This window comes from Eupeodes corollae, chromosome 1, assembly GCF_945859685.1.
Source record: "Eupeodes corollae chromosome 1, idEupCoro1.1, whole genome shotgun sequence".
Classification (NCBI taxonomy): domain Eukaryota; kingdom Metazoa; phylum Arthropoda; class Insecta; order Diptera; family Syrphidae; genus Eupeodes; species Eupeodes corollae.
The window spans coordinates 283,680,141-283,695,838 of NC_079147.1; the positions used below are offsets into that span (position 1 = coordinate 283,680,141).

The following is a 15,698-nucleotide window of genomic DNA, read 5'->3' on the forward strand; positions in this document are numbered from 1 at the left end:
AAATACGGATCATTAGAAAAAAAGACAGCGACTAATACGAATATGATTAGCTTATAGTTTTAGTAAAGTGGTCTAAAATTGAAATGAAAATAGTCACACAAATAAACAAGAATATGTTACAAAAAACTGAATGTTTTAATAATCTATATGGACATTTCTAAATAAATAAAATAAATTGTGTGGCGCAACAGTCCGTTGGGAAATAGGGCCTATAGTGGCTTGCAGCTCTCAACCATTCCTGTGTGCGAGTACTGTTGTCAGAAATGGAAGGGACCTACAATTTTAGACCGAATCCGAACGGCAAATTTGAGAAAGCACTTTTTCATGACAAGAATTACTCTTGAAGGATTCATCAATTCCTCGCAAGAGCCAGTACCCGCGAAAATTATTTTTTTAATTAAGGTGGCACAGGCAGGGATTGAACCCGAGACCCCTTGCATGACAGTCCAACGCACTAACCATCATGCAACGGGTACTGGACATTTCTAGTTATTGGTTTAAATGCTTTTTGGAAAGATATTATTTTTTAATTATTTATGGTTTGAAAATGTTTGTGGAGTTGTGATTAAGAAGAAAACAAAAACTTGTATAAATCTGACAACAAGCAAATATGCGCCCTAATTTATAGTGATTTGTATATGATGCTTTAAAAGTTTCAAAAATACGCTTAATTAAATCAATAAGTTATTCGTGGCTTTAGCATTTGGATTTTTCTAGAACAGATGAAAACTAAACATTTTTTTGTTTACCTTATTAGGACAGTGATTGGTATAAAATGTTTCTAAATTAATACTTATTTTACGTATCAGTTAAGCTGTGGTTGAGAAATGTATATTAAATTGTTGTTAGAAAGAAACAAATAAAAAACAACCATGTTTACATTATTAAAAGCGTGATTGGTATAAACTGGTATAAAACAAAGAAATAAAAGCAATTTAGTCCTTCTATGCGTGAATATAAATAAGAATATAAAATAAACAAAATGAAAAACTGAATGTTAGGGATTGGTATAAAACACTTCTGAAGCTTAAAAAAAGACATCAATTTTATTCAAATATTTAATCCTGGCTTACAAAATCGGTCTTTTTTAAACAGTTGAAAACTAATATGATATTATGTTTATCTTTCTAATACGCTGAGTGGTATTAGATGGTCTAAAACAGAAACAAAAATAAACCTTCACAACGAAGGAAACAAACATTAATAAGCATGCAATAGTTTAAACTCCATCCCTTATATGACTCGCCCACATAAATGGGTTGTTAAACCACCTAATTTAATATTAAAAGTTTAAAATAAATGATTAAATTATCTACACATTCATTTCTAGTGATTGGTATAAAATCCTTCTCAAGTTAAACAAAAGCCTTATTCCAATTTTAATCCTAGTTTATTCATGGTTAAAAAAAATAGACTAAAATTAATTGATTTTTATGTTTGCTCTATAAAAACTATGATTGGTATAAAGTGGTCTAAGACAAACTAAATATCAAAAGTCTGGTCACCATATTAGCGAAGGCGTTCAGAGCAAAGGAATCAACAAAACAATAAAAACAACCAAAGAGAAAAGAAGAGTGAATGTTTCAAGGGTCCAATTAGGGCACATTAAGGCGAACTTCATTTTCTGCGAATTATAGCATTCCCTTTCCTGTCGGGCAGTCGGTGTTCCTGTGCCGCTATAAAAAAAAAACACATCAAGGAGACTCGCCATACCCACAACACCATCTCCATTTATATAATATAATCCGCACCTGCATAAAGCGTCTCGGTGGTAACCACTTTCGATGTCATGTCCTTATGCGTTCGCGTTCTGCACACTCATACGGCGCCAATGAATTGGATTCCTCGCGGTTGTTGTTCCGATCCGATCCGACGACGACGACGCGATGATGGCGCACAGCAACAACGCACACATCCCATCTCATCATCATCATCATCGAATCGAATGGAACATAACATTCACCCAGAGTGTATTGTGTGTTGTTTTGTCTTCTGGTGGACCTTAAATGGTCATCCTTCCAAATACACCAAAGACACAAAACACTGTTTTCAAGAACAACCCATGTTTGGTACCATGAATATGGTTATATAGTTATAGGTGCTTTGGGAGACACTCGCGGTACTTCTAAACTTGATGCGGATGGATGCCACTTGCCGAAGGAGTGTCAATTCAATTCAAAGATGGACAATATTGATGTGGTAGCTTATGGAGTGCTTTGATGATGTTTCTAAATGGAAAATGGCCTTGTGAGGTTGTTTAGTTTTTTTCTTTTGGTATTGTCTTAAATTTTGTTGTGTTTTGTGTTTTTGAAGCAAGTTGTTTTATGGTGCCTTAGAAGATCTGGCTTGGTGCAGCAGCCGCATAATTATAGTGAGCGACAATATATTGTTTATTCCATCACCACAGTTTTGAGATTGACGTGGAACATGAGCACACATGACTTTGGTATGGCCAAGCAAGGATGATGATTTGTTGGTCGATTGGAAAATACTTCTTTTTTGTAATTTTGTCTGGAATAAATTGATTGATGTCTTTTAGACGTGTTTGTCTTTTGGTCAAAGTCAAAGAATTTTCAATCTTTTGTTTAAATTTAGAGTATTTTTGTGTGTATTTTTGTAAAAATAGAAATATTTTATCAACGTTAAAGAAAATTATGAATTTATGATAAAATTTCAAATATGCTTGCGAGGTTTTTTTATAAATCCCTTATGAGTTACGTATAAAATTCTTAAGGGTTGCTAGGGTTGCTAATGGATTGCTAGGAGTATATTTGTAGAATGTTAATGTATCATATGAGTTCCCTATACTTTCAATATAAGTTGCTTTAAGAAATATGTTCCATAGACCTATTTAAACATGATTTACCTATGCTTATAGGTTTCTTAAAGCTTGTTGAAATGGTACTTAAATAATGTTTATAAGTAGCTTAAAGATGTCTCAAAGGGGACATTTCACCTGAAGTAACAATGATAAAAAAGTATTGTATGTTGAAATTGAGTTACCTACGGCTTCGATACAATTTGTTACTATTTAAATAAAGAGCGCTATACCATCTCCTCTAAGTTATGTAAACGTATATTTTTAAAAAGTGAAAAATTAATTTAAAAAATATAACAGCTCTAAAGATTTTCAAAAAATTATTTAATACATTGAAGAGTTTAAGATATTAAATTTTTAACAAATATTTATTGTGCTGGTTGATTTTTACATCTTAAATAGGTGTTATTTTATCGATAAAGAAATTGGATGGCAAGAAATTTTGCCTGTTAAACCGTTCTTAAATATGAAGAATCTCATTTCATCAAATTTTTGACTAGCGATTTCATACAAATATTTGAAAGGCAAATTTAACCATTTTAATCAGAATTTTCATTTATGTGATGTACCCAATATGCTTATTATTTCTCATCATAATAACGAATGCGTTCATCAATACGACGAACTTATTTATCATAATGAAGAAATTTGTTCATCGTATTATTGAAAACAATCATCAGTTGTTTTGTTTTACAGCTGTCATTTTAATTATGAAGTATTATAAATAGGCTTACTTCTAAACAATGTTTGCAAATCGTGCAAGCATATTAAATGTCGCACCTAACGAAATAATCAAACTATTGCAGGAAGCTTTTTGTGAGCGCATCATCTAGCGTCATGGGCCTGTCACGTGGTCCACTAAGATTGATTACCGATCAACTATTTTTTGTGGGGTTGTGTGAAGTCACTTGTCGATTAAGACGACTCAGGTTTTGAGAGAAAATATTGGTATAAAATTGGGGCTTTCGAGCCAGTTTGAAATCATTGTTTAAAACATTATGGAAAACCCATATTTTATTAATGAAATGTCATTCTTGGACATGACATTGAATTCACTGGTCGAAAGTGGTTTTTTATTGCCACAAAAATTGCTCTTTTTAGATTGGTTCAAAATGAATGTATCACGTCAGTTTTTTTGGAAAATTACTTTTTAGAATTAAAAACAAAATATTTATAAGATTTCTTAAAGATATCTAAATTTATAAAGTAGGTTTGTTGCAATAAAATTCGAGATGGCTTTCCAAATACATCGGGTTATCCACTATGCTGTTCCAAAAGTATATGTCTGGAATTCGATATCTGTACAAATAAATTGTTTAACCATTTTTTTGTTTCGTTCAAAGTTTGAAATTGAACAAAACGGATCGCCAGGATCAAGATGGTCATCCTGGAACTGCCACATATCGTGCTTTAAGAGATTTATATAATCATCCAACTAAGCAAGTAATTAGCAAAATTGAAGAAATTTGAAGACTTTGGATTGGTTCACGATTTTAAGGGCGTTCGTTTCGCTCGTACCACTGAAAATATCGCTGCTGTAAGTAAAAGTGTTGTCGAAGGGACGAATGTGTCGATTGCTCGTCGTTCTCAGGAATAAGGACTGCATAGGCATTTGAATCTATACCTACATCCATATAAAGTCCAGTTCACAGAAAACTGTAGCCAGTTGACTATTCACAACGTCGCTCGTAGATGTGTGGAATGTGTGCTTGAACAACAAGCGGTGGAAGGCGAACAACATTTTCTTCAGGACGAAGCATATTTCTCAATCGGAAGGTGTACGAAAAAATTGTCGTATTTGGTTCCAAAACTCCTCAATTAATTGTAGAGTGACCATTACATCCACTAAAAGTCACTATTTGGCACGCCCTTTAGTCCGGAGGTGTGATTGGACCTAACATCTTCGAAAAACTTCGATGAAACGACTGTCACCGTCAATTCGGAGCTTTATGGTTATTTGATAACCGACTTTTTTTTGCCTGCTATTGAAGAATAAGACTTGGAGAATATGTGGTTTCAACAACACGGTGCTACAAACCACAAAACAAGAGCGAATAAGGCTTAATTTCAAGATACATTTCCGCTGGACTTTTGTATGTACAATTACGTGAAAATTTACACTTTTTTTAAAATAAAATAAAAACCAAAAAAAAAGGCTGGGATGCGACCCACACTGATAACTTCCCATCCCGTCTGTCGATTTGTCTTGCTTAAAAGTTTGCCTATAATGTACTCGCATCAATTTTTACCCAATTTGCGTACTATTCTTTGTAGATTTTATTTTTTATGAAAAAACGGGATGTTTGATTTTTATATAAAAATTACTGAATATCGAAAAAAAAAAAATTTTCTGTGAAATTTTTTTTGAAAAGATATTTGAGTCAAAAATCAATTTGTTAAATTTTTTTTAAGTTTTTAATTTTGTATACAAAAACTGTCAATTCGATTTTTTCAAAATGTTACTGAATATTGACAACAATATTTTTTGAAAGATAAAAGTAAATTAAAGTCAATATCTTAAAGTTTTGAAAAGATATTTGAGTCGAAAATCAATTTTTATAAACTTGTAAAAAAAACTGTTAATTGGATTTTTCGATTCGATTTTGAGTAATGTTTTTTTTTAGATTTGTATTTTTTATAAAAAAAACTGTCAATTCGATTTTTCTCAAAATTTTGTCAGATGTTAAAAACATTATTCTTCGTTGCACAAAATTAACTTGTAAATGAAATCATATTTAAGTCGTAAAATTTTGGAGGTGACAAATTTTTGTTTTCATTTTTTTTGATTTATAAAAAAAAACCCTTAAATGTTTTTTTTTTTTCAAAAAATATACTCCTTTGATATCACATTACAATATATTATATAAAATTTAATTCAAGTCTCTAGCGTTTTTGGTTCGTAAGATATTTAGGGTTAACCAAAAATTTCACCTTGTTTTCAAACTGCTATGGTAAAAAAACCACAAATGCAAATTTCTTGAGAGCCCTTTCTGCATTTTTCTGCCTTATAATCTGTATAACAAAATTTATTTGAAGTCGATATCTCTTTTAGTTCTTGATCTATGGACGACGAAAAAACATTGCGAACGTACGTACACACGCACGCACAGACATCCTTCTAAAAATCTTTTATTTCAACATTAGGGACCTTGAAACTCCGAGAAATGTCAAAATTTCCAATTTGACAAATCGGACCCATTACAATAAACAATAAAAACTTTACTAAAAGTTGGTAAAAATTGAATTTCGACACAAATATTTTTTCAAAAATTTAAGATTATGGCTTCCAACTTAATTTCTGTTTCCAACTTTTGGAAAAATTGAGAGAAATCAAACTGATAGTTTTTTTTACAAAAAATAAAAACCTTAACAAATTAATAAAAGTTGGTAAACATTGATTTTCGGCTTAAATATCTTTTTAAAACTTTAAAGTATTGGCTTTAAACTACTTTTACCATTTGAAAAATTTTATTTTCAACATTGGGTAAAATTTTTAGAAAAATTGGATTAACAGTTTTGTTCAGAAAAATAATAGCCCAAAAAAACAATTTAAAAATTTACTTTTGACTCAAATAGCTTTTCAAACATTAAAAATTTTGTCTTTAAACTTTTTTACTTCACATATACTTTTGTTTTCGATATTAAGTAGTTTTTCCAACAATCCAACAGTCCATTTTTTCATACAAAAATAAAATCTACAAAAAATCTTACGCGAATTTGGTAAAAATAGATGTTCGGTTCTTGATATCTCTTAAATTAATTTCATTCATCCAATTTCTGAAAATTTAGGAATGCCACTAAAATTGTTAAAAATTTGTTTTTGACTTAAAATCTATTTAACAAAACCAAATTTTCCAAATAAACGTTGGTAATTTAAAATTTTTTAAGAATAATTTAACTGACAACTTTTTTAAGAAAACACGAAAACCTACAAACTTTTAAGCTAGACAAATCGACAGACGGGATGGGAAGTTATCAGTGTGGGTCACACCCCAGCCTCTTTTTTAAAACTATGAAAGTATCAACATTAAGGTTTGCTCAAAACTTCATATAGAGTCAGGCAAAATCTTATAACTTATGAGAATTTCTAGAAACAAAGTCAGATTCTAAAATGATTTAAATTGTTTCTATAGAAGAGAAAAATTTGAACTTTGGGAAATCATGATGCAATTAATTGTTAAGATATATTTTGAGCTTTAATTTAGGCTTAACATTCCCGCTTTTGATCGTTTTTAGGATTATTTAAAATGTGATTAGAATTAAGGACATACGTTTCGTGTTACATGGGAGAAGCTTTTTCGATTTTTATTTGACGATATTTCTGAAACCCTTAGGTTTTTCGGAAAAACCGAAATGTGAATGACTCAGGTATGTATTAAGTTTATATTGTAAACAAAATGTTTGGATAAGGTTGACAAAAACAAGTTTTAGTATTATGGTTAAGGTAAATACTGGTTTAATTGAATAGTTTAAAATAATTTTAAAATAATTTTTAATGCTAGCTGCCTTCTGATTTCTTAATTACTTTAAGTAACCTGTGGTGTATAGATGCGTAGAGTGCTGTCATATAATTGAGCGAAATTTAAGGCCAGGACCGCTTTATGGCTTCAATAATCTCTTCTGTTTCTTAATATTGCTGTCCTCCTTTGTAGACTTTTCTACAAAGCCATCCCTATTCGTTTCTCATGATGATCAGGTCAGAATAATATGGTGGACATGGTAATAGGTTCACATTTTGCCACTGAATCCAGGCTTCTGTTGTACGTGCTGTGTGTATTGGTGCATTATCTTGTTGGAAAGTCTATCGTTGCCCACCGAATAATTCAGAAAACTGGAGCTTTTAAAATATAGTTTAACTGTCCCGGAAGAGTTGATAACTACCTTTTCCATTACACCTCACCGCCTCCTTTGCTGTTCCGTTTTTTAAAGATAGATGTCTTCCTTTCTTAAGTCATGTAAATAATAATTGAAAAGTAATACGAATTACATCAAATTCAACATTTTTAAGTAGTTTATTGAAATTGGCTTCATATTTGATTCAAAATGACGACATATTTGATTCAAAGTGGCGACACATTTGATCAAAGTGGTGACATATTTGATTCAATGTGGCGTCATATTTTAATAAATGCGGCGTCATATTTGCTTCAATGTGGCAACACATTTAATTCAAAGTTGAGACATTTTTGATTCAAGTTGGCGACACATTTGATTCAATTTGGCAACATATTTGACTTAAATTGGCAACGTATTTAATTCAAATACGTTCATACTTGATTCTAAGTTGAAACGTGAGGAAAAACGTAAACTTTAATTGGCTACGTAGTCACACAAATTGAAGTTGAAATAACATCGGCATTAGGCTAAAAACATCGTGAATCGAAAATCAAAGTGGATCTGCTTTGATTTAATCATTTTCTACTTTAGGCTATTAATGTTGTGATTAAACATTGATTCAAAGTGGTTTCCATTGATTTTGCTTTGTTTTTTGGCTTGGTGTATATCCATCAGGTTCGTCCAAACACATTTTTTTTTATCGGAAAAGACGACGGTATGGGACGCTTGATTCCACATACGGTGATTTGTTGCAAGACTAATGCGATGGGTCTTGTGTGCACCATGCAATTTTGTTTTCTTAATTTGTTGGTGTCGTATATGGTCTGCTTTCTGTATTACCCGAGCAATAGTCTATGTATTCCCATTTACCCCAGCTTCTGCCTTGATTTCTAATGGAAAGCCTTGAATTTGAAGAAGGTCTCACTATCACCCGTCTTTCCTGAAATAATGTGGCTATCTTGACTCTTCTTTCATGGTTGTTTTCATAACCCTTTGGGTCTTTGAGGTAGTTGTATACAACATTTAAATTTATTTTAGTTTTGATGACTATAAAACCAATGGTTTTGCTGAGATTCCGGTTAGCTTAAATTTGGCCTATTTCTCTCTTGATTAGACCCTAACCTCTATCCATACTTGTTGATTCTATCAATTAAATGCTTATACTAAGCTCCTTAACAATCAGAGGATCCTTTTATCTGATTTAAAACACGCTAACTTATAAATGTATATCCTGTCCCTATTCATGTGACACAGAAAAAAACAGGTAGTTTTTATGACATTTTTTTCAGAAAAACCGACAAAAAGTGTATATTTATCAACTTAATTCAATATATGTTTGCAATATAAACTTAATACATACCTTATTCATTCCACATTTATTTTATTCCAAAAAACCTAAGGGTTTCAAAAATACTGCCAAATAAAAAACCAAAAAAGGTTGGCCCTGTTCATGTGACACGAAGTGTAATGATAATTTTAATAAGCATTGTTTTGTTTATGGGACAGAAAAAAAAAACACTATTTGGTCGACCAGTGTTATATGTGTTTTATTTCTTCTTGAACAGTAAACGTCTAAAACCTCTTATGTATAACAAATTTGAAGATCGGATATAAATAATTTTTAAAGTTACATAATTTTTTAGTGTCAGGTTAACTTTGAGTTTGAGTGCTTAAAGGTTTCATCAAGATTGTTTATAAGTTCAAGTGTATAGAATACAACTTCCCATTAAAACAGAGAACATAACAAACTTATCTATTTTTTATTTCATTCATTCTTTCAAGCAAATCTTTTTAACTCCGTGGAAAGGGTTTACTTAATCTTGGGCCAAATAAAGCAATTACCTAGTTGACCATCTTGCTCACACCTATTTTCATTAAATGCGAGAAAATCCTGAAATATCAACAACACCCCAAAACCCTTCACAAATAAAAATTGTTCTTATTATCCTTACGACTTTTTCCACAGTATGTAAACCTATGACAAAAAAAACAAGGATAACAACAAAATAGAACCAGAAGGTCCTTTGCTAAAATCTCGAATGTCACATTAGATTGAGATTTCTTCCAAACGATAGCTACCCTAGAAGGTATATAGGTGTTAATCTTATTTCGCGTATCTCATGACGGTATACCACAACAAAATGCAGCTAATCCCATCACCATAAATAGTAAAGGAAAAGTAAAACCAGGATCTCACATGGAATATATTCCAACAGCAAAAAAAACTCACAGAAGAAAACAATATTTATGTTTTGGAAATAAATCGCCATAAAAAAAGAATCCTCACCAAAACTCAGTTAAATCCAGAAATTGGTAACAAGATTATCCCTACAGGATAAAGGTCTAAGTGTACATACATACCTTCATACAACATACCTATATTCTCAATAAAAAATGTGAGAAAGAAGAAAAGAAACTGTGTATCCTACAAGGATAAAAATCTTCTGTGTCGGGATTCTGTTTTGGTTGAAACTCATAATCAAAATAGAGACAAACAAATAAGCGGCCAAAATGAAAAGGATATTGGCTGTTTTTTTTTTTGTGAAGACATTCAAGGATCATGATGATGATGATGAGAGGACGATGACGACGACGACAAGCGACGGCAAAGGCAAAGAAACAAACGAAGACGACAAGAAGTCGAAAACGAACCATAAAGGATATGATGGGTAAAGTAAATATACACATACATATATGAAAGACAACAACAAACAGGAATTTCATCACTCCCTGGGGTATTATCCCGCAGGATTATGGATACCAAAAATTATGATGTACCCAGAAAGGATATTAAAATGTTCCCTCTATATGTAGCTTAGCTATGTGTAAATAATTTTGTTTTGTTATAATCCTGGGATGGGTATTCAGAGAGAAAGACAGAGAGAGGGAATCCCTCCTTTGACACTGCTGCGTCTTCGACTCGGTGATGTTAATCCTACCAAAAATTCATTAGCCAAGGGCATGGATTATTAGTTTCATTCATCATCATTCATATAACAAAAATACCCAAAGTCAGCTTGAGATCCCGAGTAACCATCTTGATGCTTAGCGTCTCAGAAGTGATGAATACGTGTCAAGGATACAACAGCAAGGAAAAAGGGATTTGACAAACATGTTTATTTTTTCTTGTCTGAGGAATTTGTTGCACTGATGATGTTTGCAAATATTGATTATTGTTATTTACTTACCGCATACTGATGCTTGATCCTTGGAAAACAACTCAATTTTGTTTCGCTGATGTCCCTGTGCACACGCATCGTAAAAATGATCCTAATTCAAAAGGACATATTGTTAAAATGGGAATTACAAAATGTATAAATACACAAGTGGGTATAAGAAGTTGTATGTTAGTAGTAGCCCTCTTGTGCGTTAATGTTTTGAATATGAAAACATGCACCCTGATATTTTATTTTTACATATCGTTATTGTCCTGGCGGTTCACAAATAACTAGATTTCTGACAAGAGGACTCTTTATGCGCGCAATAAGATATTTTATTGTTCCGAAATAAGTGGAAAAGCAATTTTTATTTTTATTGTTAATTCAAAAGAATCGCCTTACTTTTACCCTCTCCAATCGCGTCGCCTTCTCTAGACTGGCAACTACAAAACAAAAGGACCTCAGTGAAGTGCACAACAAATAATACGCAATGCGATCATTACCCTTAATGCGCACTTGGAATTATGTACATGTATGCACATTCGTATAGGGAGATGTAGATATGTATTTTAATTGGAATTGCAATTTTTATAAATGAATATGTGGACATTTTGGATGATTTTTCATTGAATTGGTTCTGATATAAAGGAGAGGTATGACTGCAGTCCGTTATTTGGAAATTGCCAATTTAATTATTTCAATTTAAATGCAGATGCATACAGTACAGTAAAGTACAGTATAGGTGGGTCTACAGACGACGACGACGTAGGTACAGGCATTTCTAGGATATAAGTCATTATGATGTATGTTTATGGAAGGACCATTGTTTGTATTAATGGAAGAGTCGGATGATGCATCAGACGCCTACAGACAGACAGACACAGACGTATGCATCAATTTAATTTTTGGGAAAATTTATTGGGAGATGACCCAATTAAGGGAAAAAATACCTTATACCCAAAATGAACTTTGGGAACATTTATGAGGGATCGATAAAATTTACAATGATTATTGTGAGTATCTAAAGGATTCCTAGAAATGCAAAATTTGGGATTTATCATTATGATATACGTCAGGACAAAAGAGTTATAAAATACTAATTGGACCAAATTGATAGTGATTTTGATTGAGAGCGGGTTTCAAATAACTAATTGACTTATTTATAGACATAATTAGGCATAATTATATGAAAGGGTGATGGACAGTTTGACAAATGGCAAAAATACAGAGAAGTTTTTTCTAACTTCTCGTTGGGATTTATTGTAATGAATCGAATTAAAAATTTTGGAAATTTTTCGACGTTTCAAGGTTTTAATAGGTTCATAAATGAGGGGCATCAGTCTCTTGAACATTGTTTATAAGATCCTCTTTGCCGTATTGTGTGGCTTTAGACCAGGAAAGTCCACTATCGACCAAATATTCACACTATGGCAGATCTTGGAAAAAAAACAGGAACTTCAAATCGATACAAACCAACTCTTTATAGATTTAAAAGCCGCGTATGACAGCGTCTATAGGGAAGAGCTCTACAGAGCAATGTCTAGTTTTGGCATCCCTGGCAAACTTATGCGTTTGTGTCCACCGACTTGGAAGGCTGGGATCATGCAGAGCAAATGGAAATCAACGCTCCAGTCCGGAAGGTCTTCGAATCCAATCCCGAACGACGGCGCAGTAGAGGAAGACCGCAACTCAGGCTGCGAACAGGCGGGTGAAGACCTAAGCCAAGTTGGCGAGTGAAACTGGAGACATCTAGCTAGGGACCGAGCTCCCTGGAGACTGTAGCGTCACAACTTCCCATTTGATGTTGATGTTCTGCTCTTGGATATATTTCTAAATAGAAAACAATTTTTAAAAAATTAAGTCATTTCTAGAATAAAATGAGTTCTGAATTGCAACAAGCCAAGGAAAGGGCCATTCAAGGTTTACGAAGAGTAAGAGAAGAGTTACTTCAAAGGATAATAAACAGTGCTCAGAAAGAAACCATCAAGCCACCCAAAGTAGAACTCTTATTAAAACTTAAGTCGTCCGAAAGTAAAGAAAAACCCAAGTAAAAGAAAGAAAAAAAACATAAACATAGTCACAAAAAACATAAAAAGTCTGATAAACACAAATATAAACCCAAGGAAAGAAGGCACTCTAGCTCTAGTTCCAGTTCTAGTTCAGAGGATGAGGAAACAACCACAGCCCCACCAAAAAAGAGATCCTGTTCGCCAGAACAACACACACAACCAGCAGCACCAACTCGTGATGATTGGATGACAAGTGCGATTTTATTGAAAACATTTTCCAAAAATAAACCTTTACCGAAAAAACAATGCACAGTCACTTATGAGCCTGGTAAGAGTAGTTGAGATACCAACAAATTTAAGAATAAAAACCATCGGAAACCCCAGTCTGATGCGTCCCTTGGTCGTCGTGGTCGAAGCTCACCGATGATGAGGACAATCTTAAAAATAAGTTTGAACGAGAGAAAAGCAATCCTAGAGATCCCACTGAAGTCGAAGAAGATTACAAAAATTTCAATAAAGACTTTGATGACATATTTGGCGTTTCAAAGCACGAAGGCGTGGATACTGGGAAACTACAAGAAATTCGCGATGAAAACCGTCCCAGCAAAAAATTAAACAACTGCGGTAAATGTTTCAATGGCGACAAAATTAACAAGGAGCTCTTTGTGTCAGTGGGAAAACATGTATACCTGGCTCTTCCTTGGCACGAGGGTCTCCAGACCAATCATTGTTTGATTATACCAATAGATCATTACTCGTCATCTACGCATCTAGACGAAGACGTATGGCAAGAGATCTCAAGCTATCGAAGACTGTCGACAAAAATATTTGCCAAGCGGAAACAGGACGTTTTGTTTTTTGAAACAGCCCGATACCTACAGAAGCGGCCACACATGGTTATAAATTACTTGCCAGCGGATGATTTTGAAATGGCACTTTTTTATTTTAAAAAAGCCATAGAAGAAAGCGAGTATGAATGGTCGAAGAATAAGCAGCTTGTGACTTTGAAGGAGAAAAACTTAAGAAAATCCATTCCATGTGGATTACCATATTTTTGGGTGAATTTCGGAATGGATTTCGGATTTGCTCATGTAATCGAGAACCAAGAAAACTTCCCATTACATTTTGCTCAAGAAATCATTGGAGGCATGTTGACTTTGGACATGAGAAAATGGCGGTCTCCGAGAGAGGAACATAATGTCAAAACAAAAGTGAGGAATCTTGCAGATTTGCTTAAGCCATATAGCCATATGAAAAGGAACTTTGTTAATACTAGAAAACAATTTAACTTAGTTTTTAAGTTCAGAAACAAAAATACCTTAAGTGAGTAAGTAAGTATGAATGAGTGAGAATAAGGACTGTCAGTGTCTTTCTTTAAAAATGTATATCTTCCTAAAATTTAACAAAATACTTATAATAATATTTAGTAAACGATGATAAAAATTTACAAATACATTTTGTACAATTCAAATAGTTTCAAAGTCATTACCTTAGTTTTTTTCGACATAACGTGTGTTCTCTTAGACGTTTAATTTTCAATCCGAAAACACTTTTTTTGACAGCTGTCATATCATTTATGCTAATTTTTGTTTGTCATTCTTGCCTTAGAACTGAACAACACTTGCAAATTGTACAAATTTATTACCAAAATTATAAATCAGTTCAGCGATGCAACGAAACAATCAAGTTATTTAAGTAAGCTGTTGGTGAGCGCATTATCTCGCGTTGTGGACCTATGTCATGGCCTCCATAAGAGTTCTATTTTAAACCGCGGGACCAGTTTTGAGTCAAAAGTTTTTTAGGTTTAGGTTTTTTCTTCAAACAAATCTGTGAATTCTATTTTTCTTAAAATTTGCCTTAATGTCAAAAATATTATATTTGGAGCTTATAAAGGGTGATTGTTTAAATGCTATAAGAAACTTAAAAAAAAAAAACACATAACATTCAGAAAAATTGATAAAATCTTTATTTGAATCGATAGTACGGTCCATACATAATTTAATGTTTGCAGATTATTTCATGGAAATGTTGACCTTAATAGTTAAAAAATTCAGCGTGGGGTGTACAATATAAGGAAAGTTTAGTTAAAAAATTAAAAAGAATTAAATCAATTCAAATTCAAATTCATTAACAGCATTAATTGAATTAAACAATTAAACAATTTAGCTCAACAAAACTTCGATTTTATTATGATCGAAATCAAGAAGCCACAGTTTTACTTTTTTTCAAAAAGACGAATGGAATTGGTAGGTTGCGTAGGCTAGCTAGAAGGCGGTTATACAATTTGCAGGAGACCACATGAGACGAGTTTCTAAAGATGAAATGGCAACTAAGGATTGATAATTACTGCGTAAGATATAGCCTTCACTTATTGGACTCTGCAAGTAGAATAACTGTCTGATAGGCAAAATCTTTATACGCCTTAAAAGATCCATGGAATGAGGGAGTTACACAATTTTCTTATAGTGCATTTTTGCAGCACAATAAGCGACTTCATTTTGTTCTGATAAGCAACTCCCCAACAGCTTAAACCGTATTGCATTTGAGAATGAAAAATCCCATAGTAAACGGTTTTCATTGGGTTATCAGAACAATACTTTGTAAGGCGATAAAAACAACGGATTGTTGAAAGGAAAAATTGTTTAAGACATAAAATATGTTCAGACGAGCTCAAGTTTCTATCGATGAGAACACCCAAATATTTAAAACAGTTAACATTTTCAATAGTACCCGTGGCATGATGGTTAGTGCGTTGGACTGTCATGCAAGGGTCTAGGGTTAAATACCTGCCTGTGCACCTTAATTTGCGAGGAATTGAGAAATCCTTCAAGAGTAATTCTTGTCATGAAAAAGTGCTTTCTCAAATAAGCCGTTCGG

General features: G+C 32.9%; 1 protein-coding gene across 1 annotated transcript; it reads left to right on the plus strand.

The window, feature by feature from the left end:
- The first annotated feature begins 12,689 nt into the window (after positions 1 to 12,689).
- LOC129951040 (CWF19-like protein 2 homolog) lies at positions 12,690 to 14,152 on the plus strand. Its single transcript, XM_056063036.1, has 2 exons — positions 12,690 to 12,743; positions 13,238 to 14,152. The coding sequence occupies exons 1-2, from the start codon at positions 12,690 to 12,692 to the stop codon at positions 14,150 to 14,152; spliced, it is 969 nt and encodes a 322-aa protein (XP_055919011.1).
- Positions 14,153 to 15,698: the final 1,546 nt, after the last annotated feature.

What these genes read in the sequence shown, in the direction of transcription:
- LOC129951040 (XM_056063036.1), top strand. Translation starts at nt 12,690, where the DNA reads ATGAGTTCTGAATTGCAACAAGCCAAGGAAAGGGCCATTCAAGGTTTA. An exon ending in CCATTCAAGGTTTACGAAGA is followed by an intron (nt 12,744 to 13,237) that starts GTAAGAGAAGAG and finishes TCGTGGTCGAAG; the next exon opens with CTCACCGATGATGAGGACAA.